The 27,362-nt window shown below is 38.6% G+C and overlaps 1 protein-coding gene across 1 annotated transcript in view; it reads left to right on the top strand.

Annotated features, from left to right (window-relative positions):
• The first annotated feature begins 2,317 nt into the window (after nucleotides 1-2,317).
• Nucleotides 2,318-27,362, top strand: part of HCN1 (hyperpolarization activated cyclic nucleotide gated potassium channel 1) — a 199,877-nt gene continuing 174,832 nt past the window's right edge. The window contains exons 1-2 of the mRNA XM_027634972.1: nucleotides 2,318-2,762; nucleotides 26,703-27,126. Of these exons, the coding sequence (XP_027490773.1) occupies nucleotides 2,389-2,762; nucleotides 26,703-27,126 (798 nt within the window). The 5' untranslated portion in view covers nucleotides 2,318-2,388. The remainder of the gene's footprint in view (nucleotides 2,763-26,702; nucleotides 27,127-27,362) is intronic.

The following is a 27,362-nucleotide window of genomic DNA, read 5'->3' as shown; positions in this document are numbered from 1 at the left end:
ACATATGGAAAGTGTCAGTTCCACTGTTGCTGATGCAGTAAACTGTGTGAGTACGTGGAAAAGCACTGTGTGCATTAACCTTTTCATCCCTTGCCTTTACAGGCTTCTGTCAAATATCATGTGAGTTAATTCTTTCAGAAAGCTGCAAAACAGTAACAATTTCTTACTTTTTAATTATCATTTGGTGACAGATATTGGATGAGGGAAGGAGGCGGACATCATCTGGGGATAAAACACTAAGAGGTTTTTGTCTGTCAGCAGCTGTGCATGAGCCATTAGCAGCTGCGCACACACTCTTCACTGTTTTAGGATAAAATCCTACAGAAAAGTATCACTCCAGATGGGGAAGGTTTATGTATGTCAGTCCTCAACCAATCACGCTGTGAGCATAGTCCTTCCTATGCTGGTCACTGCTCAGCCTCCAGTAATCCATCCTGGTGCATCTATACTAGTTATCTTCTTCCACTCTTGCATGATGGTAACATCTTCCACTCTAAAGACATTAACATCATCAGAACCTTGTGTGTTTGAGTGCACTAGGCATAAACATTCTGTTACAGCTGGAATTGCCAAGGAAAGTCCTCAGATCCCATTTTGAAATACAGCTCCCCAATGCACCTGATCTGCACTGTGGTGTGCTGATTTGCACATCTGTTTCTCTCTTAGGTTTAAGCATCTGTTGTGTAAAGGACAAAGTATGTAAAATGATGTGAAAAATACCATTAAAAATACCAGAGTCAAGATTGTGAGACTTTACAAATTCTTTTCTACTATACTTTCAATGTGCAAAATGAAAAGTGTGTTGATAATGTGTGAAAAAAAACCCTATGCCAAAACTATTTCAAATGAAAGCACAGGACCTACATGTCTATGCTCTAATATATCTTTATGCTTTTGCAGGTACACACAATATATAGCTCCTGTGATAACAAGATATTGATTCTCCATCATTCTGTAACCCAAACAAACACACATATTTAGGGATAAATATCAGCATCTTGCATTTTTCAGAGCAAAGATCAAGGCCTTCCTCCTCACTCATGGTTTGTAAACAGCTGCTTACCACTGTCAGAAATGTTCTCTCAGCTCCTACCTCACCCCACACTCCCCGAATACAATCCCCAATTGTTAGGACAACATGTGTAGCCATACCAGAGACAATGCATATTCTATTTTCTTAGAGTGTATGTAGAGTATTGGGAGCTACAACTACCTTCTGTTTCCTTTCTGACCAACAGCTTTCCTCTGCCTCCTAGAGGCTTCTAAACTATAACTTACGTACTTAAATGTCAGATGGAACGAACTGGAAGTGGATTCCAGTTTCCTGTTGACACAAAAAGTAAGTCCAAACGACCTCTTGGCATACGTGAAATGGTTGTCTTCGCAGTCGGGTACACCTGCCATTTCACGCATTTCAGGAAGACAGGCAGGTGCCTGTGGCAGCACAGCCCTTCCGGTGGGAATTGCATCCCTGTGTGCTCCAGCCGTGCTCGCAGCATCTCACATGTTGTGTGTCCCTGCGCTCATGCGCTCGGCCCCGTGTTTTCAGTCAGCATTAAGACTCAGGGACAAGGAAAAGCCGCTTGGCAGGAGTGCCTAACCGGAGTGATGTGTTTTGTTTGTGAAAACTAATGCCACTCAATACCTGGCCTTCCCTCCTCACTTACATCCCAGAGATGCTCCCTTGCGTTGGGCACACACTGACTGTTAGCAAATGAACTTAAAAAGCCTCTGTGACCTCCAGCGCCAACACTGGACCCCGGGGCCAGGCAGACCCCTACCTTTTACCCTCTCCCAATTTGCCTGCTCCCTGAAGAGCAACGGAGGTTTCCCAAGGGACAGGAGAGCCCGTGGAACCTCCCCACCGCATCACTCTCAGCCCGCTGAGGCTGTGCAGGCTCCCACCCCACGCCTCTCCCCTTGCTTCGCCCAAAGTGAAGCATCCACCCACGCGCGCTCCTGCCTTTCTGCGCAAGGCGCAGTCAGGGCCGGCAGAGGATCCCCCCTCCTCCTCTCCCCTCCCCACAGGCTGCCGGCTCCTCCCCTGCTCTCCCTCCCTCCCCGCCGCGGGCGCCGCGGCCCCTCAAGGACTCGGGGGCTCTCAATGTCAGGCGGGCGGACGGCGCGGCCGCCGGCAGGGGGCGGGCACGGGGCGGCGGTGCCCGCCCTGAGCGGAGCGCGGCTCGGGCCGGCGGCGCTGCTGCTGCCGGGCGGCGCGGAGCTCAGCCCAGCCCAGCCCAGCCCGCCCCAGCCCAGCCCAGCCCAGTCCAGTCCAGCCCAACCCACTCCAGCCCAGGGCGGCCGAGCCCAGCCGCGCCGCTGAAGGGCACCGGCGGCGACGAGGCTTCCTCGCGGTCTCCCGCGGCTGGGGCGCGCCCCCCCCGCAGCATGGAGGCTGGGAAGCGCAGCTCCTCCGCCGGCAGCCGGGACGATGGCAGCGCTAACTCCTTCCCAGCCAAGCCGGCGGCTCCGGCGGAGAAAGCCCAGAGCAGCCCCGGCAGCGGCGGCGTGAAGGAGCATGGCAACTCGGTGTGCTTCAAAGTGGACGGCGGCGGGGGCGAGGAGCCCGTGGTGGGCTTCGAGGATGCCGAGGGACCCCGGCGGCAGTACGGCTTCATGCAGCGGCAGTTCACCTCCATGCTGCAGCCGGGGGTCAACAAATTCTCCCTCCGCATGTTCGGGAGCCAGAAGGCGGTCGAGAAGGAGCAGGAAAGGGTTAAAACTGCGGGGTTCTGGATCATCCACCCCTACAGCGACTTCAGGTGAGCGCGGGGCTCACGGCGGGCGGGAGCGGGGTGGCCCCGCCGCCTCGCACCTCGTCCGGCGCGAACTTCGGCGGGCGCCGGACCGGGCGGTGGGGCAGGGGCTGCGACCCGTGCTGGGACGGCCGCGGTCTCGGCCCGGCGCTCTCCAGAGTGCTGCACCCGGGACGGCCCCGCAGGCCCCGCACCCGCCGGGGCGCCGCCCGCAGCCCCTGAGGAAGGATGGAGAGCTTCATGGCCCTCTGTCCTGCCGTGCCGGTCTGTCTGCCCCGCGGGACCGCGGTCCGTCGGGCACGGCTCTGCCCTAGAGTGTGAGAGCTCACCAGGGGGTTACACAGCTGCATCAGCATCAGTAAAATCCCTGGGTGTCTGCACGCGGCTGCCCTTCCCTGAGCACCGGGCATAAACACTTGTTCCAGGGGTTGCCTGAGGGAAGCGCATCTTATTCAGAGTTAAATCAATCAGAGTAAAATAAGTTCATCCGGGTGATGTGTGGGAAACTATGTTTTTGTAGGGAGGCAGGTAAATGTGATGCCGAATTAGCATTGCTTTTATAGTAAGCTGAATGAATGCAGGATGGGAACAGTCATGCAGAAAGCAGGACAGATAATTTCCCAAGAAGTTATATTCCCTTTAGAATTACATTTTTAAGTGTAGGATTGTTTAATTGCATTCTCCATGCCAGCTGGCTGTATGCCTTTGTAAATGTAACATTCTCTATGATATTTGCTGAGGAACTATTGGTGTCATTAAGCGAATTTAATCAACAGCTTGCATTGAACAACCTACGTCTATACAATAAGTGAATTGCACTGGAGACTATGTTTAATGAAGGAAAATCCAGAATGTTCAATAGTTACACGGATCTTGTAAGAAAAACTGAGCTAAATAGAACATGCTTCCAGTGGAAACAGAAGGAAATACTTTCAAAGTTCAAATTTCTGTGGGACTATTTGGAGTGAGGTGTTGTACAGTGAGCCATGTTAGCACCTTGCAGTTGAGCCCGAGAGCAGTACAACTACAGGAGCGAAGGAGCGTGGCAGCACTGTTATGACTTGGAATTATGCTTCAAATCCCTGCTTGTCTTCCTGGTTCCCAGAAGGCAATAAACTGCACTCGTTCTTTTCCTGAAGTACCTTTTCCCCCCTTTCATGCCAGCTCAGCTGCACTAGCAGGTGCATTTAAGGGGGGAGAGAGCCACTCACCCACCCACGTCCTTTCTACCAACCAGAGAGGGGACATAGCAGGTCACATCTGGTGCTGTGGTAGAATGCATAGGGGATTAGGAGGGTCTGATAGCCTCTTACTTACCCGTGTGTGTGCATGAGTAACTTTATTCATATGAGAATTCTGTTAAGATGAATGAGTTTGTTCTTTTGAGTAATTTCCCTTGTTTTGTTGTAAGCTCTGTTTCTGAGCGAGTTGCACATCCAGACAACGTTTTGTGCGATAGGAACTTATTTGTCATATTTTGCAGCACATAACTTTTTAAGGTATTGTGTGAAATAAGTGGTGTTTTTACAGAAATATCTTCTAATTCTGTCCTAATTCTTCCAGTGGGAAGATTTAGAGATTGTAGCATATGTTTGCCTATTTTTTTCGATAGGAGTAAACAACTCTGCATCCGTTTCAGGGCTGTTGTCTGAATAGTCTTGAATCAGCTCTATTTTCTGGTGATTTTATGATGTTTTTATTTGTTTTTTAGAATGGAACTGTTTGGTTTTTAAATAAAGTTATAGTCTTTCATTCATGTTTGGATGGTGTGGCCTGCTCCAGACCCAGTTTTTTAGCTAGTAGGACAGTCTTGGTGAGGAATATGAGATGTTTTTGTTTCTTTTCTCCTAAAATACTTGCTACTGTATAATGATACAATTCTTTTTGGGTGGCAGTGTGAAATGTGTGAGGAGTTGCCCTATATAGTATATTCACCATCTTATTTGGGAATTATGACAATGCTAGTAAGTGCCTCCTAGCAGTATCTCTGTACCAGAATAAATGTGTATGTACCATGGAGTGGTCTTAATTTATGTTTTGCATGTTAATTTGTAACAATTTAATGCTGGTGTGTAGACCAGCCTTAAAACATCGAAAGAAGCAGGGATATTCCAGTGCCACTGTATTGATATTGATACCATCAGGAGAAAGAACTAGATTTTCTACCCAAATAACAAGGAAAAGGTAGAAAACTGAATATTTTATGGTATCCAAGTGAGAAGATGTAGACTGCGTTTGTAAATGCAGCTATTATTAGGGTTTTTGTGGCACATATGAGAACAGACATCCTAGTAAACTTAAAGTATAGACACACTTAGGAGAATATTGGGTTAACCATGTAAAACGTGAGAAAATTCTGGTACCGGCTCCTGCAGACTTGTTTTGGTTTTTTTTCCTCCTAGTTCTGGATGCTTGTGTGCATTTCCTTGAAGAGTTTGATGCATTTGGCTATATCTGTTTACCTAATTCTTTTTTTTTTTTTTTAATAAAAATAGTATATTTTCCTACACCAAGCAGGATTTTGTTGTGACGTTTGGAGAAGTGGATAGCATCCCTGCACCATCTTCTCCCGTTTTTTGGTATGAACAAAGTGTGGAAGCTGTGTCTCTAAATTTGGTGCTCTGTAAATTGGTTACCTCCATCCTTGTAGGACTTTGTCTTTAGTTTTATGGCTCTCTATCCTGCCTATGTTTCATATGTCTCTTCATCAGGCAGATACACCCTTGGAGTATTAAATTCAATAAGTATTACATAATTTTTCCATAAGGGGACCATTTTGTTCCTGGTTGTCTTTTTCTAGGCTTCTGAGGTTAATGTGTGATTTGGAAGTTGTTGTGTAAACCAAACACCTAATGCACATCAAACCCAGCACAAGGCCTCCATTTATCTCCTTGCAGCTGTGGTTGCTGTGTCTCTGAACTTGGACAACAAGTCTGTGTAATTGCATGACTCACAAAAATAAATTTATCAGTCAGAGTTTACTGAAGTTCTGTAAGATGCTGAGTGCCTCCGTCCATCTGTTCTCATGTGTGGAAGAACGAGCCCGCAGGAGGGATCACTGGTCCAGCCCTGTGGCCTTGCAGCCACCAGGTGAAAGCAGCACAAAGCCAGCAGGAGATGGGAGCAACTGCACACGGTTCTCCTGCTGCCACACATTTCACTTGTTTCATAGCAGGGTTGTGGTGAACATGGGCATGTGGTGACTTTTATGTGTTATGGCCTTTTGGTGTTAATGGAAATGTATGTAGCTGACTTTTCAAATGATTAATTATTCAGTGTCCTTTGGCACGTCAGGAGTTTCTTTAATGCTCAGAGGGCTTGCTTGCATGTGCCTGGGCTGTTCGTCCAGCCCTATATTGTCTCCCTCCCTCCCGGCCTGTGGGTGTGTGGAGAAACTCCCACTGTCATGGAAATCTTGAGTTTATCACCATGTCGGCAACAGCATCTGTAGACAGCAATCTATAAAGAAAGCAGAATTACTGCCGGAGTGGCATCTTTTGACCAGAAATAGCAATGTACGAGACAGACTGAGTGGAAATAATATGTGTATGCCTAAATGTAGCCTTCACACTCTGATGGTTACGGTATTCAGCTTGATGTTTGATAGCAGCCTTTGTCTGCAACTGGGGACAAAAATTATGATTGGCTTCAAGATGAAGTGAAGTAAGACTGTGTTGTGATGTTGTCTGTCAGAGTTGTAGTGGAGGCAGTGCTGAAGGTCTTTTTTCAGGTGTACATGAATACAAAGTATGAACTGATCTGCAACAATTAAGATAAAACTATCGACATTTTATCTTGGGGTAGCTTCACATATGTCCAAGAAACTCAAAGCCTTATTTTAATGATAGCATTAAAAAAAAAAAAAAGCAGAGTTAATTCCAAAATTTGAACGGAAAATTTCAGAGCACTGTGAATACTAAAGGTATACAATATTTATTTTAGCTTGTGTGCCATCCCAGTTTCAAAATTTTTGTATACAGATTTGAGGGATCATGTAAATGCTTGAGGTTTATCATATAAATCTTTATAAGTTATAGAAAGCTCTGTTAGTAATACCTTGTGAGTAATTTAATGCCAGGTTTCAATAGGTTTTAATCAGGGTGAAAGACACAGTAATGTTTGCATGTGTATGTCTAACTAGTTACCAAAGACTATTTTTACATCTGTTGCTATTAAAAAACATTGCTGTATTCTGCAGTTTTATGCAACCCATCCATGTTGTCCTCCATAAATTCGCAAGTAAGTGTATGCCAAACTGTAAGTCACAATTACCACGTATTAGTGCACCTCATGTGGTTTTGTTTGTTTGTTTTTGTTTGGTTGGTTGGTTTGGGTCTTTAAATTATAGTTTTGGGGGTTTTTTAACATTTGAACTTACATTTACTTTATGAATCAATTTTCTTTTTAATTTTCACCTATCTTTTGGACCTGTCTGATCACCAGTAATCACCCTAACTTGGTAGACTGTGCAGCTCACAGTCATATTCTAAAGTTTGTGCATTGGTTTAAAACCTATTCTTCTTCAGGCCCAGTCTTCACTCTGCATGTTATACCTAGCATTTGCATTTTAAGAAGCTTAGGGTAAGCACTTTGTCCTTTTCTTTTGTCACGTCTCTAATGTCTCTTTTGAAGCTAATGAGATTTATCTTTTTGTGAGCTGTTACATGCTTAGGTTTACATAGAGCAAGAGTTGGAAGGTAATACTATATGCGATGTAGACAATGTATTATATCATACTTAAATGTAATTGATAGAGATATATGTATGCAAAATGAAGTATATAAATCATGTTAGTTTATATTAAATAGAGCAGATACAAATTAGTGTAGGTTTTAATGGATACATTATGTCACTGGTAGTGTAGGAGTATGAAATGTCTATAATTTTGGATTCCTAAGGTAGTCATTTAATTCTTACTACTCAGGATTTGTCGTGAGATTGTTCTGCAGTATTGAGATTTTTGAATTATTTGCTAATAAACTGATAATCATGGATTTTTAGTTATACTTTATACTGTACATTCCTTGCACAAACAATTAAAAAAATAGCACAGTTTTGGCTAGGGCTCTTTCATGTATAATTTTCAAATACTGTCGTGGTGACTATAATTTCTAGTTCTAGTAAAGAAAAATTTTGTGCACTTAAACTACTATTACTTGAACGTTCACTCATTGTATGTGTCTACCTATGGAGAACTGTTTAGTACAAAAAGGATTATTAATACTGCTTGGCTTTTTATTTACTGCATTCCAACAATTTTTGTACTTTACTTAGATAAATGCCCCAAAACATAAAATGACAAAAATGTAGCATTAATCTAAATAATGCATTTATAATGTCTAAAATTACTTCTGACATTAAGTTATATATTAAGCTTAATTATAGTTACCATGTAAAATGCAACATTTATAAAGGCAGGCTGAAGAGAAATATGGTAATGGTCCTCAAATACATAAATGGATGTTACAAAGAGGAAGGAAATTGCATAGAAGTAATGGAGTGAAATTGCAACAACAAATACCTAAGTTAGATGTTTAGAAAGCAGGACCAAAAACAAACAACAAAATATTCTATTGAAAATGCTTTGATGTGGAATATAGGCCAGAAATTCATTAGGTTGTTTTTCATCTCCAGTTCCTATTATTTTTCATATTGAATAATAATGTCTTTGGTTATCACCGATTTGTTGGTTATGAAATCTAGTTGAGTAAAACTAGCTACTGGCATTTCCTTTTGCAACAGTTGTAAGCATGTGTGAGAGAAAATGTATATGCAGAGATGTATTTTGTATTTTGTATTCTTTTCCCCTTTGAAATTTTCTTCAAGAGCCGCTAAAGGAAGCTGGTGGAGTCCACCTGAGGTTGATGCAGCAGCCATTTACCTCTAGGGCATGTGGAATGGATTACGCCTTTGTTTGTTCAAGGAAAATGATTCATTTTATTGATAAGACATCCTTCTGTCTCTAGATAATGTAGGATACTAATGCCTAGTTTGAGCTCACTTATGTGTTAAACATTTGCCAATTTTCATTATGTTAATTCTAGTCCTAGAATATCAGTCTATTGACTGCCTCTTCTTTCACACTTTGGTCATGTTAAACTTTGGTAATGTTAAACTTTGGTCATGTTACTTACTTGCACATTGAATAAAGTTTAAAGCAGAGAAAAGCTGAACAAGTGTAACTCAAATAATTCCTCAGTTCACTGAGTTACTTTTAATTTAACTTGGGGCATTTTGAAGATCACCTATAATAAGTACACAAGTACATGTCTTTTCTGCAAGATGCTTAATTTTACACAGTTCACCTTTTCACAGTCTAAATAAAGGCAAATGTGTTCATCATGATTTTGAGATATGTTTAAAAAGCAACCACAACAAAATAAAATAAATCCAAAATGTTACAGAATTCGTGTGGGTAATCTAAAAGATGATGTTCTGGGGTAGTTATATTAGAATCTTTAACCTGGGTCAATATCATGAGACTTCATCTTCAGTTTTCTGATTTTTTTGCTTGACTACAGTGAGAAAAAAGTGCTTGTTAAATATGATACACATACACACACACACACACACACATATATAATAAAAAATTAGATCTCGTAAGATCATCATCATGCTTGGGCCTATGGGGAAAAAGTACCGATTCCCTTATTCCAATTGATTATTTTAGCACAGCTACATATTTTTGACTGTGTTCTGGGACTTTTATTTATTAGCTCAGCAAAATAAGCAATTCTTATAATTGAGTCAGTAGAAGTTTTTCTTTATCTTGGTTTTCTTGGACTTCTTGTTTGTTTGTTTTTTGGTTTTGGTTTTTTTTTGTTATGTAGTCAGGTTAAAATTTGAGTGTCTCGGTTTCTGATTGTTCAGCCTGGAGTAGCAGAAATAGAGATACATTAATTCAGAGGTCACTTAAAATGTATGGGTCATTAGCTCTGCATTTCTACCTACCTATCTAAGATTAGTGACATTGTAATATTTAATTAAACTTTGTCATCTTTTTCTGAGAGGTTCGGATTAAAGGTATAAGAAGACAAAATACTACTTTTAGAGAAAAGGGTAGAGTATGAACATTTGTAGAGAAATTTACTTCATTTGATTGCAAATAAGAAGTATCTGTTCCCACCTCTGCTTTCACTCAACAGCATGCCTGAGAGCTGTTTTCTATGTCAATATACATTTTTTTTGAGAGAGGAAACTTTTAACCTACTTTGCAATGTTTAATTTTTAACCTGACAGTACAGTTCTTGTTAATTGCTTGAAAGTCGTTTAGCTGTCTATTCCCTGATTCTTTCCCAGAGGCATGATTTAATTTTAAAAATCATAGTGTATTCAGCTCTAATTATTGGAGAGCTCATTCTAGACACATAGTAAGGTATGTTAATGACCAAAAACTGTATCAGCTGGAGTCAATGTCAGTACTACCTCAAGGACACTGTCATTTAGCTTCTATAAAATCTCTGCTAATATCTTTTAATCTGATGATAGTCAGATTCAGGCAAGCTGCATAGTATTTTTCAGTAATCTTATTGCTTTGTAGTACAGTGCAGCTGGAATAAGTCTGGAGTAAACTTGTGTTTTAGAAAATGTTCATTTCATTACAAAAGAACTGCATCCTGTTTCCATTCTGTCTTAAAAAAAACCCAACACAACAAAACCTTAAAAACTGGTTTTATTTTTCCAGTGAAGTTCCAACAACTAAAGTTGTTGGAACAACTTCATATAACTAAGAATAGGATTTTGATCTTATTTTATTAACTTCTTTGTTGTTTATGTATATATGTTATCTAATGAGGCATTTTATTTAATAAATAATTTGATATATTATTGGAATTTAGTATGTGACTATGATTAAGTTTCTTTCTCTAAAAAATGTCATACTTATTAAAAATTTTTATTAAGTTTTTTTTTAACTGCAAAATCACAGGTTTCTTTATGCTCACTGTCAAAACTAGGTTTTTTTTTTGGTGGTGGTGGTTGATTGGTTGTTTAAACTATGTATTTTAAAATAGCCTATATACATAAAAATTGTTATGACTGGAGGGTTTTTTTTAGGTGGTATTACTTTTTTAATCCAGTTCTCAATCTGAAAGTCAGTGAATCTTGCACTAAAGTTCCAGTATATAAAGAGCCCCACAGAAATAAAATGTACCCTTACAATATCAAATGATCCAATTCTATAGGTATCACACTATGGTTGACTGCAGAGTTTTTTTCCTCTCGTGTCAGATTAAAGTCTGTAAATATTGGTATTTCCTTAGCTGGTTCTGTTATATCTTACAGTAATTTACCAAATCCTCTAAGAAGCACCTCTCTTTATGGCATGGCTGCAGCAATACGCTGTGTGGTTCAGAAATGATCTGACATTGTGCCAATATGTCGATTGCAGTGAATTTAGGGTAAGATATCATGACATCCTAAAAATAAATGATTATTTTATATTTTTCTACATAAAAGTTATGGAAAATATACTGATCTTTTATTAAATACATAGAGTAAGATCTATCCGACTCTACCCAGGAGATGGAATAAAAGTATGACTGGAAAACCATGGAGATGCAATCAAGTTTTCACACACTTACTGAGAGGTTTTCTGTCAGACTCTTGTCAATTCTGTCTAGCTGTTTATTCCAGGAGGATTTATCATTTCTGTCTGGTAGAGAAATTATTATGGCACTAGTAGTAACTACTACTACCCCCTAAAACATCTTATTACTGCCTGGCAGTAGATACTTGCAAGTTTCTGTGTTCACCAAACACATCCTGGGCTACAGGTTCCTTGGGATGGCTGCATATGGCCTTGTTTGCACTTGATTTTTCGGTGAAGATAACAGCCAGGCTTGTCTGTCACTCTGGTTCACCTTGTCTTTGGTACCAGACAGTCCCAGTAGTAACACAAAGATTTCCTGTTCAAACTAGGGATTAGTCTGTTAGACACAAATTTGGAATCAAAACATAGGTAGTAAAATAAATCAAGCATATACCTCAAGCTTCAGTTGGTGTTTGGGTACCTTTCTCATATACCCAGCTTACCAAGCATACTAAAGAGTTATTTTTCAGACCTGTGTGTCCAATGTTCAGGGAAACTGCTATCTATGTGACTGCCTAAGTATTGAATACTTCTTTTTCTCTCTTTTATTTATAGCATTTCTTATAGTGTAACTTTCAGGTAGTGAAATTCTGCTATGGTCAACATGCGTTCGAAAGTTAGTAGGAGCATGAGGATGTAGTCCCTGAGAGAGTATTTTTTTGAAAACATTTTCTCTTTTTCCTCATCCTGTTTTTTCTTTACCCTCCTACATCTCTTTCTGAAGGTATAATGCATTTCTTTAAATAAATGGAAATGATGCATTGTTGTTTGTTTTTTTTTTTAATTTGTTCTTCTGACGTGTACTTTTCCATTCTTACCCAGTCTGTTAGCTAGGAGACACAGAGCTGTTTGTTCAAGCTAGCAGGAGAAGTTAGCCTAGGTATTCTTCACAGCGTCTTGGAGTTTGTAAATAAATGCCTTGTAGTAATAAAAAAAAATGGCATGAATATTTTCTATTTCCTTTGACTTGGGCAGGTTAGCAGCCTTGTGTTGAGAATTGCAGTGTGATGCAATTGAACATACTGTTACTATACACCTAGTAACAAGGTACTTTGCCAAAATTGTCCCCTCAGCCTGCATATTGCCAGCATGGGAATTCTGGTTGCAGACATCTATCACATTAAAGATATAATTATAAGAAGCACACTTCGGTAGTGCAAAGAGAGTATGGTATCAAGAGTAAGCACTGCCAGATGGTAGGCAATCTATCAGAGCATTTAAAAAGGGTCAAAATCAAAAGTGTCTGAAATCTGATGGCTTATTAAGCATAGATATTGCTTGCGTGGGAAAAGTGAGAGATGAGTAACCTAGCCATGAGGTGCCCACATGACCAAAACAGACTTTTAATTGCATGCACTCTGTCAGTAAATATCTGAAATACTTGTTTTTGCTAAGTTAAATGTGTTTTTGAAATTTGGAACAGAATATTAAATACAGTGATACACTGCTGGGTGTTGAAAAGTTGAGTAGGATTTGTACATGTTCTTATTGTTTATTTACTGAAGTAGTGAGTTCATTATGATGGCTGATCTCTCTGAAATGGAAGAAGTCTAAAAACAATTTCAAGGGTTTTGGTGTTGAAAATAATTAAATCCAGGATGTAATATTTTTATTATTTTATATGCGTATTATTTAGCTAGATGTGAACTACAAATGACAAATTATGACTGAATCCAGTTAAATCTTTGGTTTTACGTTGCTATTTGAAGGTACTAACCATGAGTTTTAAATTCCTTGCTTCACTTTAAACTCTTCTCTATTTTTATTTCCTAAAGTTAGATTTTTCTGTAGTCTGCCTGTATGCTGTGCTCTGTTTTTCACATGCACGCTAATTTTCTTTTGTCAAGAGATGATTCTCGTTAAGAGAGGTCTGAGGAATACTCCTTCAGTATTATACAACCTGTCAATGTTATTCAGCAATTTCCACCACCACCCCCCTCATTCTACAGGACTGTACAAGCATTGCTTAATGTGACTCTGGTTGATTCTGTCATTTCTAAGCTGCAGCCAACTTTTACATTCTCCACGGGCTAGACCAAATTTATCTTTCTGTGGAAAGGATGGGAGAGCTGCAGTGAACTTCCACTCCCACACTTGTTCCTCACATCACAACAGAGTTCAGACTTGCTTCAGGGAAAGAGAGCTAGCTTTATAGCCCAGGAGTGTGGGTACCATGAATGTACGTAAAATGGTGGCAGATGTTCCTGCTGGGGCTACTGACTCGTAATTCCATGGAGTGTTACTGAATAGCACATCATCTTAACATTGAATGTGCATACTGATATTATACCACTGGCAAGATGAGCAAATGGAATATGATGTTTAACTGGGTTTCGTGTTTCTAGTATAAACTTTTCCATTTCTGGAACGGCTTTGAAAATCTCAGGTTTACCCAGTGCTGTGCACAGAGTGTGCAAATCTATAGGATGGTAGATGAAGATCCGAGACGGAAGTCAGAAGCCCATCTATCTTTGGATTTTAGGACCTAGATACTTGTAAGCATCTGGACTCCATGCCTGAACATCTTTCAGAATTCCAACCATACAGAACCCTAAATGGTAAAACCGATTTTTAAAAAATGTCACCCATGGGTGCTGTGGATTTTCAGAACTAGTATGTCAGAATAATTTGAATATGCTTCAGCTTCCATTTTTGTTGTATTATATATTTTGATTTGCAGTTTACTGATCAGTATATTTTCGAAGATTGTAAGGAAAAGTTCTGTTAATAATTTTTCACCCTCAATTTCTTGCTGCTCTCCACCAATGAATTATTAACAACTCTTTGGCAGTTCTAATTATTACACATCTTTAGTTTAAACATGTTTGATTAGTTCATAGCTCACTGTCCTCCAAAAAAAGAAACATAAATATTTGGCTAAATTAGATTTTTTCTTTCTGAGGAATATTGGCTTGTGGCTAAAACCTCTTATAAGATCTCCAAAGTAAAATGTTTTCATTTGCTGAAAGCCAGAGACCTATTTATTATATTTAGTCAACTACATTTTGAGTGAATGTGGATGGAAGATAAAGATGGACATCTGGTGTTTTATTCACTATGAAAAGTGCAGCTCTTTTTTGTTTTGCTGTATCAAAACAACAGTCATCTATCAGTATGGGAGTAAAGAGCTTTCTTGGTATTTTTGCGGTTGTTTATAGGTCAGGTCATGGGTTCTTGACCAAAGTTTCTTTGAGTGCTTATTTTAGAGCCACTTATCAGTGACTACAATTATAGGCAACTTTACTTGCGTGCAAACACTTTTCCCTCTAACCCTTAACCTGTGGTGGGTGGCTGATGTCAAGACCAGCCCATTGTTAAGGAGTATGGAATGTCTTTATTTGAACATTCAAAGGCTAGAATAAGAATTTTTGCCTGAAAAGACTTCAAAGTCATCTGTGAAAAACAAAACACTCTACCAAAATATAAAATGGAGAAGCAGATTATTAAAGAATTCCCTTTTATTTTTTTTCTGATAAATATTTATAAGTGAAGCGTATAACAAAGCCTGTGGTTAAGTTTGAATAATTTTTCAGATCTTAATATCTTTATCAATCTTTTATTTTTCAGGCTGAAAACTGACATGTTATTCTGAAGCTTAAAGTGACTTTCTCTCTTACAAAAATGAATAAAGACACTGTGGAGGAAAAAAACCTTTATCTTGTATATGTATTTTGTATAACAACTTTAGATGATTCTGTCTCAGTGAAGATGGAATAGAATTTTAAATTGATCTAAGTCTTGGTTTCAGATATCTTCCACTGGCTCAATGACCATTTCATATGACTAAATTAAAACAAAATATTTAATAAATGTGTTTCAAGCAAATAATCTGCTGTAATTTAATAAATACTTTCTACACATGGTTTGTAAATTTAATACATACTGGTTTTAGAAGTGGATCTTGACCATCTCTTTCATTGTTGAGTGACAAAATGTAATAACCCCTCATTTTTTTAATTGCAACAAAGCAATGGAAATTACCTGCTGTGCTGGCAAAGGTGTACAGGAAGTAGAAAAGGTGTCATTGCATGTAAAGGCAATCTCCTGGACTGCTTGATATTGCAGGCTATCTCCTGTTTTGCAGATCAAAAAACAATTTATCCAGTAAGTTCACATAGACCATTTTTTTTAATTAGGAATTTTTTTATTTGCTTTTTTTAAGGATAACCAAAGCCATTTAATTGAAAAAAAGCCTCTCTTTGTTTCCTTATTTTGAATTATGTTGAAAAAAAGACCATTCAGCAATTGCATTCCACTACACTGACCAGCGTTCATAAATGTCAGAGACCGATTTTACATCCCCAGAAACTTGGGTTGTGTTCCAAACCTGCACCCTTTGATGAGCTGCTCGCAGCAGCAGAATGGAGGCTTTGCTCAGACCAGCTTACGTGGAGCTTGCTGTAGCATTAGAGGGTAAACAGCGTGAAAAGACGATGAGAGGAGCAGAGGTAGAACCAGCAAGATCACAGTTACCTAGGCCGGTAACTAGAACATCTCTGAGCATAATGTATGCTCTTTCTTGTTTACTTTGCTCACTTTTCTGGGTTTTCCTTTTTGTTTTAAACAAGTGAATATCAGGTCTATCTGATCACTGCTCTGTCTAGCTGCATAATTAGCTGATTTGTTTTGGCAACACAGGCAGAGAGCTATGCTGTCAAAAGGATGGTAACACTGGAATGTGCAGTATGCAAATTGGGAAGTTTTAAAGAAATTTTAAAATTAACATTGCATATGTTTAAATACTGTGGAAGGCAAATGACTAGCAGAAAGTTATGAATACAAGCTGAGTAATTAGAAAAATGGGGTGCATCCCCCTTTAAAAGGTGTTTGTAATAAATACTCATGGGGAAAGGTATGTCGAAGCATGCCGAAGATCACTTCTTTCATTTCTTATGTGATGTGTGTATTTTATTTTAAATTAATTGATGTTTTAGATAAATGAATATGATTAATTCAGTTAAAGAAATTAATAAAATAACAAATCCTTAATCATACTAAAGCCATATTCAAGTGTGTACCTGAATGTCTTCTGCCTCCATTTGCTCAGGAATCAAAACTGTTCAGCATGGATGTTCAAAGCGCACAGTAATTTTTGTCTTCTGCTGGAGAAGATTTGGACCTGTACATTTACCTTGCATAGCACTGCTGGTATGGACACTTCCAAAAGGAATGTCACCTCTCAGAGTTGTTCTGCTTTGACGGAGCAAAGAACTGACAACACCTCTCCAGTATAGTGATTGCCTTACCCGGGAGGAAGGTTTTGGTTCCTACTGTAGTTTTTATTTGTTTAGGGAGAGAGGACATGTCAGCAGCATACATCGCATCAAGAGGCACAGTATGGCTTGGTGGTAGTGAATTCCCTGAGGTGTGGGAGATCCTGGGCTCAGATGCCCACAGACAGATGAGGGAAGTCCAGTGGGTGTTCATAGGTGTTGATGAGAGCTCTAAGTATTAAGCTGTTTTGTAAAAGGTGGATGCATATGACATGACCCTAATTATTTACCATGTTGCTCTCTTGTGAACTCATTTTTTCTTTTTCCTTTGCTTTTCTAAAAAGCATCTGAAATGTATTTTAATCTTTTTTAAGCAAGTGTTAGTACAAATAAATAAAATTATCATCTTGATTTGATTTGAACACTGATTCATCAGTTTCTGATGTTATTTTCAGGACAAGTTATTAATATATTTTTAAATATATAAATTAGATTTACTACCATTTGAAGCAAATTGTTTATTGCAATGTGATATTCATGGATTGTAATAAAACAACTTACTGGTTCTTAAAATGGTATTTTCACTTATTTTAAAGGGTTGAAATCTCAGTACTTATTCTTATATTCAAGGAAACATATGCTCTGTAGACAAAGGTCAGCCATAAATAAGGGAATAATAATAAAAATTGATATATTTATGCTATTACTTGGTTGGAATCTTCTACATCTACGTGTAGATACATAGGATGAGTGTAAATATTAAGTCATGTATATTTGTTTTCACTTGTAATGTAGAAGTACATCAACTTGTTTCATATCTATCTATAATTTTTTACACTTTTTCATATCTCTAATTTTTCACTTTGTGAATTTGAAGACTACTTTATTTTTTTTCCGTTTAAACATAGTGCCCATTCTTGCCTTCAATGCACTTTTTCAAGAAATGGTACCCCAAGTTCTAGTTTGAAGCTGCTTGTCTGAAAGTCCTGTGTCTTTGTACAGTTACACACACAAAGCCAATTTTACCTCTGATTTTCAGAATAAAATTGTTGGTAGTAGTATGTATGTCAAATCCAAGTTGATGGTCCTAGCCTTGTTTTGGTTTCATTTGGGGTTTGGGGGTTTTTTTGGCAGAGGTAATAATCTCAAAAAAAAAAAATTGTCCCACCTCATTTGGTAGTCACAGCCAGTCTCCTCACCAAACCCTATGTCTGAGCTCTATCAATAGCTATGAATGATGTCTTCCCCATCATCTTCTTCTCTGAAAAGTAGAGAAAATAGAATTTTTCCCATTAGCAGAAATTTTAAAGACTATACTGATAATTGAGAGACTGAATTGGTTAAAAAAATCTATTAAGGGAGAATATTAGATGATACTGCCTGGCTTTCTAATTTTTGGGAGGGGATATTACCTTCATTTTCACAAGATCCTTTGTTTAGAAGAATTACAGAAGGCTTCTTCCAATTTAAACCTCTGAATTTTTAGTATGGAGGCATCCTAACTGTCATGTTTCTAAATGGCACTCTTAAAATTACTGTCACTACAAAATTCTTAACTAATGCAAGTGTTTCAACATGAGATCCAAGATTATTTTGCAGCTGAAATATTTTTAGATCTGTCTCTTTCAAACTTTTTTTCCCATGCCTTTAAAATGGTCATTTCTAGTTTGAGAACGTGAATGCCTATTTTACAGTGATCCACTACAGAAATTTGCTGATACTTAAATAATCAGTATGTGGCACTTTGTAATTGGTTTAAGGGTTGGTAATATGAAACTGAAACAAATCAGTTACAGTCCCTACACAAAATCTTGCCTGATTCGGAGAGGCAGTGGTTTCTGTGGTGGTTTGAATGAGGGGGCAAAGTGGAGGAAGCTATACTACTAAAGACAAAATCAGCACTTACCCTGAGAAAACATATTTGTGAACCCTGACTCTCCATCAGCACTTTTTCATATAGTAGCTACCTGGACTGGGACACTATCCTGCTTTTTCAGTGAGTAATGGGGCTGAAGAAGCACAGAATCATAGAATGGCTTGCACTGGAAGGGACCTTAAAGATCATCTAGTTCCAACCCCTTGCCTTGGGCAGGGATGCACCCTCTAGATCAGGTTGCTCAGAAAGAAGGAGTCATGTAAAGATGAGGGAGTGCAAGAGTATTATCAGAGCTCCATTGGCAGTGGTGCACTGTTCTTGCCCAAGGTTAAATAGAAGTCAGGCTTTAATTCTTTCTACTAGTTTAATAAGTTTCTCAAGAGGAAGAGCAACTGCAAATATCAGAGGTATTCAAGCAGTTGTGGTAGGGGATTATAGGCTAAAAATGATGAGTCTCATTGTTAAGTAATATTGCCCTATTATATAAATTTCTCTTTGTCCTCTCCTTCCTTTCCTCCTATATGCAGTGAGTGCACCTTTACTCCTGTACCTTTATTGCTCAGAAATCTGAGGCTGAATTTGGTAATGCATGTAAAATGCTATAAAAACTTCAGATATGGAAGCTGCTGCATGCATACCAAGAATCAGATATATTTTGATGAAATATCAACTGATTAAATATTAGTTGAATTTACTCATACATATATATTTAGTGTCAGTTAATTAGTTAGTTTTGTAGTTCCTTTCCATGGACAGTAGTGTGATTTGGTTTTCTAGTATTTGAAGCACTCAAGCTTTAAACCTAACCAAACTCTATAACCAAAACCTTTTGAAAGTAGTAAATTACTGTTCTTTGGCTTCACTGGGTTCTGATCAGGTCCCTTGAGAGATGCATTTATCTTATCATCTGCCTTATCTAATCATCTGCATAAAATCACAAGTGAGCAACAAATTGCAAATCACCACTAAGTGTGTTTATAACTAAACAGAAAAAACTAATTAAATTGTGGAAGCTTGTAATTTTAGATACGTTCTATGTCTATATAAAAAAGACGACTCAATATTCCTGAATTTTATTAGTCTCTTATTGAAGTTGGAAATTGCATCAATATTTTTAAAATAACAGCAAGGGACATACATTGGATCTCTTAAGTATATATGGCTAACCTTGAAGTAACAGATTTCAGTATTATTCTGAAATCAAAAAATATTTCTGGTGGTCTGAAAACTTCATTATTAGGTTATTTTTTAATTGCTTTTAATCTCAATCAGAATGAAACCATTAAACTGGAAGATTCCCAGGTCCACCACTGCTCCTATTTCAACCAGGGAGACACAGTTTTCAGAACATCAGCCTCTCCCTTATTCCAGACTGACCAGACTCAGGCAGGTAGAGAAGGCCTTTCTGCTGCTTCAGCAGGTTTCCTAGCTAAGTCAATGAGTGTTCATTAAGCTTGATATGTTTTAAGTTAAAAAAAATAGCAAACATTGATGAAATTTTCACGTGAGAAAGTGTCACAGGCTTCTACTTAATAATATTTCTGCCCTTCAGCCTCATCACTTGACACATAGGATATACTGTCAGAACTCTACTGTAGAATGTGCTTTGCAATTGAAAGAGGTGAGCCATGAAAGAAACTCTTTTTCAGCCTTGGAAAGTTTCCTTTGTTGTGTTTTGTTAGCATAAGCTTAAAGCTGTCAGAGTGGAAATAGAGGAACATAAAACATACGAATCAACAAATTCAGGGAAATAGTTTATTCTTTAAAAGCAAAACAAAATGCCAAACTCAAAGTTTCATCTTCTTAAAGCTTTGTGAAATTTGGTACATTCGGATGAGGAAAGTTTTGTCCATACATAAGGATGATACAACTGCACGTAACCTGTTTGCTATTGCAAAACAGACAAACATAAAAAAGTGACATTCCACTAGTCATTTTAATTCATTTGTATTACTATCACAGAGATAGAGTACAATAAATTTCAAGTTTGGAAATTTTAAAATAAAAAAATTGCTGCTGACCCAAAATCACTGAAGAAATTCACAATGGATTTTCAAGCATTAAACAATTTGCTCCATGGAAGGTGGTGAATGCCATAGTTCTTGCTAAAATAGAATGAATTTAATATTTAATTTGTGTGCCTGTTTCCCAGAAGAAGCTTGTTTTCCTCTAGGTGTGTATATTAGTAAAAGAGAAACAGATGGTCGGCCTGACCTCAGTGCCTGTCAAGGTTATGGAGCAGATCATCCTCAGTGCAATCACACAGCACCTACAGGAGGACAAGGGATCAGACCCAACCAGCACGGGTTTAGGAAGGGCAGGTCCTGTCTGACCAACCTGATCTCCTTTTATGATCAGGTGACTCACCTGGTGGATGAGGGGAAGGCTGTGGATGTGGTCTGCCTGGACTTCAGCAAAGCCTTTGACACTGTCTCCCATAGCATTCTCCTGGAAAAGCTGGCAGCCTATGTCTTGGACAGGGGTACTCTGTGCTGGGTTACGAACTGGCTGGAGGGCCGGGCCCAGAGAGTGCTGGTGAACGGTACTGCATCCAGTTGGCAGCCAGTCACTAGTGGTATCTCCCAGGGATCAGTGTTGTTTTTAATATACCACTTCTCTTTAATATCTTTATTGATGATCTGGATGAGGGGATCAAGTGTACCATTAGCAAAATTACAGATGACACCAAATTGGGGGGGAACGTTGATCTGCTGGAAGGCAGGAGAACTCTGCAGAGGGACCTGGACAGACTGGAGAGTTGGGTTGATTCTGATAGTATGGGCTTCAACAAGGCCGAGTGCCAGGTCCTGCACTTTGGCCACAACAACCCCATGCAGAGCTACAGGCTGGGGACAGAGTGGCTGGAGAGCAGCCAGGCATAAAGGGGCCTGGGAGTTTGGATTGACAGGAAGCTGAACATGAGCCAGCAGTGTGTCCAAGTGGCCAAGAAGGCCAATGGCATCCTGGCCTGGATCAGGAACAGTGTGGCCAGCAGGAGCAGGGAAGTGATTCTTGCCCTGTACTCAGTGCTGGAGAGGCCACACCTGGAGAACTGTGTCCAGTTCTGGGCCCCTCAGTTCAGGAAGGATATTGAGGTGCTGGAGCAGGTCCAGAGAAGAGCAACAAAGTTGGTGAAGGGGCTCAGGTGCAAGTCCTGTGAGGAGAGGCTGAGGGAGCTGGGGTTGTTCAGCCTGGAGAAGAGGAGGCTCAGGGGAGACCTCATCACTCTCTACAACTCCCTGAAAGGAGGTTGTAGCCAGGTGGGCATCAGTCTCTTCTCCCAGGCAACCAGCAGTAAGACAAGAGAGCATGGTCTTAAACTGTGCCAGGGAAGGTTTAGGTTGGATATTAGGAAGAAATTTTTTAGAGAGAGAGTAATCAGGCATTGGAATGGGCTGCCCAGGGAGGTGGCGGATTCACCATCCCTGTAGGTTTTTAAGATGCGACTGGATGTGGCACTTAGTGCCGTGGTCTAGTAACCACAGTGGTGTTGGATCATGATGATCTCAGAGGTCTTTTCCAACCAGTTTGTTTCTATGATTCTGTTCTATTCTATGAATGAAAATGGATAGCTGGTCAGAAGGGGATATCCTCATTTTAAGGTTGTAAAAAAAATTATTGATGATTTTTGAGAAAGTTTTCAAGCATGGACACCTGTGCAATCATTAAAAGAATTGGGTCATCTGAAAAAAAGTCCTTTACTCATTCTTCTGACCTTTCCAACACATCCTAGTAATAATCTGCATGTTGCAGATGTTTCCAGGCATGTCTAGCTTTACTCCCTCTTACTAGAAGAAGAATATAGTTGCACAACCAGATAAAGATGTCATGCCCTATGAGAATCAAATTCTTACATAATAATACTGAGTTTGGTGTTTGTTACAGCATAGTATAATAAAATTTTAAATAACATTATTTCTACTGAGATTGTTTTGTTCTATATAGGACACTGATTTCTCTTTTAGGTGAACCAATGATCCATGAAAGCAAAAGAAATAAAGCTCTGTTTGAAGGTGAGAAAAAAAAAAAAGTCAGTGCTCATTTCACTGAGCATCTGCTAGTCAATCAAAATATTTAGCTAAAGAGGAAACAAGTTTTCTATGGAAAGCTTGTAATTTTTTTTACAGTTCTTCATTCTCTGAATGTACAGAGTGAATGTGAGATCAGAAAACCTACTCTCTGATGCATCAGGTTTGGCTTCAAAGATATTTTACAAGCAATCTGAATTAATATATTTTTGAAAGATTTTCCAGTTTGCAACGTGGCTGATGAGTATTTAGGACTGAATTTAATGAAGTTTTAGTGATATGATTTGCTTCTTTTTAATAAAAAATTAGACTTTTACAGTTTTTCTCGAAACTCAGAAAACTTAAACTAAGGAAAAGTCCTGACTTTTCCTTGTAGCCTCAAGTCAGGGCACTCCATGCCTTAGAGTTGCCATTCACTCTACTGTGTGGTTTGTGAGACTACTGACAACTTCTGCTGGTTCAGTCTGTGTGTACCATAAAAATAATCATATCTCAAACAACACTGATTCATGGAAATCGAGACTTTGCTGTTGATAGCCAGCAATGGGAAATAATGAAGCAAGCAAATTTGAATTTGTTTGTATGGCAAATTATGCAGTGAATTAACTTTGAGATGAAATTTCCTTCCTTAAGATTCAGTTTTCTCTGGGTTGGACATATAAAGTGGAAAATAAAATGCCTGTTAGAATTCATAGTGCCTTATATTATTAAACTTAATACAAACAGTGATTAATTATTACTAAATAATTATTTATTGCTACTTGGATAGACACTTATTTTTAATAGGTTGTTCATCCTATCCAGGACAGCCTGTGTCAGTGAATAAAGTACCAATGCTTCAGCACTGTGTTCCAGAGCTGAATAAACACTGTTATTACCGTATATTTTGAAAATATAGTAAATAAATTATGAGTGAAAAGATCAATGAAAGACGCCTATGAATCCAGCTAGTTTTATTTGAGAATTCTAAAGTAATAACTAATGTCATTTTTTTAATATTTCTGTATAAAATAATTTTCTAAAGCTTTGAAAAAAAAATGCTTTAAAATTGGTTTCTATACTTTAATACTTTCTATACTTTAATACTTCTTGTTGTAGATTCATAACCCTCATTTTTTAGGGGGAGGTAGCAAAAATAAATAAATAAATAAATAAATAAATAAATAAATAAATAATGCTATCTCTGTGTCTCAATAGCAGCTCCTTGCACTATCTTGTGAAGCTTTACAGCTTGCTCTTTGTTATGTGAATAATAGAATGTTCTGAACTGCAGGCAAGGAATGCATTGTATTACTTTCTCTGCACAGGTCAAGGAAGGGTAATACAGAGGTTTGCATCTAGTTTTCTTACCTGAAAAAGAAATATAACATGGCCAACTTCTTACCACTTGGAAATATTTTTCTAAAAGAAAATGTCTGATGCTTTCCTAAATGAAAAATTATACGGATTTTTCCTGCTAACTAATCAGCTTACACCATATTGTGGTATAAAATCAAAATATAGAAGTGGTACAGTCTCTTACTCCTAAGCATTCAGTATTATTTTAGCCCTAATGCTACCACTTTTGCTGACATTCAGCATCAAGAACTCATGTGTGTTTTGCATAATCACAGTACAAGATGATCCTTTAAACCCCGGATTACCGTAGGTTAAAAACACCTGGTTCTGCATTATCTCTTTCGTTGGCTGGGTGGCTGGTGGTTGTGCAGCTTTGGTTGGCCTTTGTTGTGTAACTGCTCCTGGTGCTGATGAAAGGTACAGGTCAGTCTGAAATTAGCAGTGCTTTGCATCAGAGAGACAGACACAGGATACCAGGACACCTCTTGTGATTATTTCCTATTTGTTTTCCACCCATTTTCAAGATTCCTTGAAGATGTTTATTCTCCAAGGACACTTTTGTGAAATAGTTTGGCTGATAGCATTGTAAAAGTATTTGTGGTAGCTAGCTACCTGTCAATCATAGTAGCAGTGATATAAGAATTTAGAGATTCCTTGTGTATGGTAATTCCAGATTACTGAAAAGGAATCTAGCACAGTGGGAAGGTTGTTACATGAATTTAAAAAGATCAAAGATATGGTGAATACCATCATATGCTAAACAAAAATACATATAGCCTCAATAAAACTGAACATTTTTAGCACTTAGTATTCATATTTATTGCAAAACTGAGAATGTGTAAGACACAAATCACATTGTGGTACACAGGGAATTATTTTTAAAGTCTATTTCATGCAGTTTCTGAGCACCAGTTAGAGGTACTTAGCCAAGCACTTCTCTCAAATGCTAGTTAAGCCTAATCTCTCTAGATTTCTCTTGAAATGAACAGTTTTAAAACTGGGAATTCTCGTGCCATTCTCAATCCTATGTTACTCTTCCTTTAACATTTAATTACTGTTACATTTAATTATTGATATTCTCAGATCAGCAATTTGTAAACTCAGAAGCATTTGCACAGAATAACATGGAAAAAAGGGAATTTATAAACCTGGATCTTTGGGATTATTCAGCCTAGCTTCAGCATGACCTAATTGTGGCCTTCCAGTACCTGAAGGGAGCGTACAAGAAAGACTGAGAGGGACTTTTTATGCAAGTGAATAGGGGTAGGACAAGGAGGAATGGATTCAAACTAGAAGACAGTAGGTTTAGATTAGGTATTAGGAGGAAGTTCTTTGCTGTGAGGGTGGTGAGGCACTGGAACAGATTGCCCAGCGAAGCTGTGGTTGCCCCATCCCTAGAGGTGTTCAAGGCAGGCCAGATGGAGCTCTGAGCAAAACCTGGTCTAGTGGAAGATGTCCCTGTGCATGGCTGGGGGAGAGGAATATGGTGATCTTTAAGGTTCCTTCCAATCCAAACCATTCTATGGTTCTATGATCATCTGGTGAATACAAGAAGCAATTCTGAAATCTAATGTAATCCATATGGTCTGTGCAAGTCTGTCAAAAACTAGGCTTACAATTCTGAAATGTTTAATGGCCAACTAAACTATCATTATTGTTGATTGGCATCAACCTTTACCAAGATGAACCCTGTTGCATGTCAGGAGGCTGGTTTTAGTATGATAGAAGTGGCATGGAAGTCAGTCTTGAAGTGATGTGCTGGTAGTGTGTCCATCACATCTCCATTACACCAGGTGCTGTTGCAATGGAAGGACAGAGGAGAGATAGAAGTGGAGCCATTGCTGCCTCTATTCTTCTAGAAAGTCTAATGAGGCAACTGTTGTTGGTTTGTTTCTGTACCTCGTCAGATCAATTTAAGTTGACCAGATCGTGTTCTCAGGCACCACGAGGGGTTATGCATTGGGTTTAGGCTTTCTCAAGTCCAGTTTCAGTTCTTTTATTGAATAACTTTCTTTGACAATTTAACACTTAGGATTTATCATAACTTGCTTAAAATCAGGTGTATGCTACCATCCCTTGGAAATCTTCCATCAGGATAGATAATCTGTGTAAGAAGTGGGTTTACTCACTGTTTCTATAATAAATTTTAAAGTTATGACTCTGGCTCTCTACCGTCTGTATCAAGTGTGATTAGCAGCATTCTAACAGAGTTAGAGGGGATCCTTTAGATACTTCTGGAACAAAATAGTGAAATGCAGTATACATTTTATGCTATGTGAATTGCAACTGTTCTTGCTAAAACTTCTAAGCTAGCTCTGAGAGAAGGTAGACTATGAGATTGTAAAAATGCATGGAAGTTCAATTAAGGTTGAAAAAGTGGATGAAGGTTTTGATGTTATCTAATTATTGTTTCTATTTTTTTCTCTTCCTGTAATTTTATTCCAGCATTGTAATTGTATATTTGCAAAGAGGTACTAACATTTAATATATTATCTATTAGATATTTGGCTTTCCATTTGGACAGAAGTCTTAAAAAAACTATTTGATTGCTAAAGTGCTTCTGATTGGCATAAGACATCAGTTTTGTCCATATAACATCACAAAGAGGTTTTGACAGGAGTATGCATACACACCTCTCAGTGTGTGATATGCCATGGAGTCATAAGCCATAGTACTCTCTTTATTCTAGATGCATATTCTTAAGAAGGAAGGCACCTAATGAAATATGTTACTTTGTCTTTACTGACTGTCTTTACTGACATATTGAACAGGTTAAAACAATGAGAACTTTCTTAGCATTAACAAAATCTGGGGGTGAAGTTGATGGCACGATAGAGACCATTTGTATAGATGTGTTTTACCACGTTACATCAACCATTCTGTTTCTTCCCTTTTTTTTAGGTTTTACTGGGACTTAATCATGCTCATAATGATGGTTGGAAACCTTGTCATCATACCTGTTGGAATCACATTCTTCACGGAACAAACAACAACACCATGGATTATTTTCAATGTGGCATCAGACACTGTTTTTCTATTGGACTTGATCATGAATTTTAGAACTGGGACTGTAAATGAAGACAGCTCTGAAATCATACTGGACCCTAAAATCATTAAGATGAATTACTTAAAAAGCTGGTTTGTGGTTGACTTCATCTCATCAATACCAGTGGATTATATCTTTCTCATTGTAGAAAAAGGAATGGATTCAGAGGTTTACAAGACAGCAAGAGCACTTCGTATTGTGAGATTTACAAAAATCCTCAGCCTGTTACGTTTATTGCGCCTTTCAAGACTGATTAGATACATACACCAGTGGGAAGAGGTAAGATTTATGGTTCTAACATCATTCACTAAGAACTTATTTCTACAGAACACTAGTCAGATCTCTCTGAAGAGGTACACAAGAACAAGAACGTAATAGAGTTTTTACTCACCAGTTGGTGTAATTACAAACAGGTGCTAGTGAAAAGGCCTTTTTGGAAAAAAATGGCTTAGAGTAGCCATTAGTTAGAGTCTCCCTGCTAATCACAGAGGTCAAAATATGTTTGGGACCATCAA

This window comes from Corapipo altera, unplaced genomic scaffold, assembly GCF_003945725.1.
Source record: "Corapipo altera isolate COAL_440 unplaced genomic scaffold, ASM394572v1 61411, whole genome shotgun sequence".
Classification (NCBI taxonomy): Eukaryota; Metazoa; Chordata; class Aves; order Passeriformes; family Pipridae; genus Corapipo; species Corapipo altera.
This window is presented reverse-complemented; position numbering and strand designations above follow the sequence as displayed.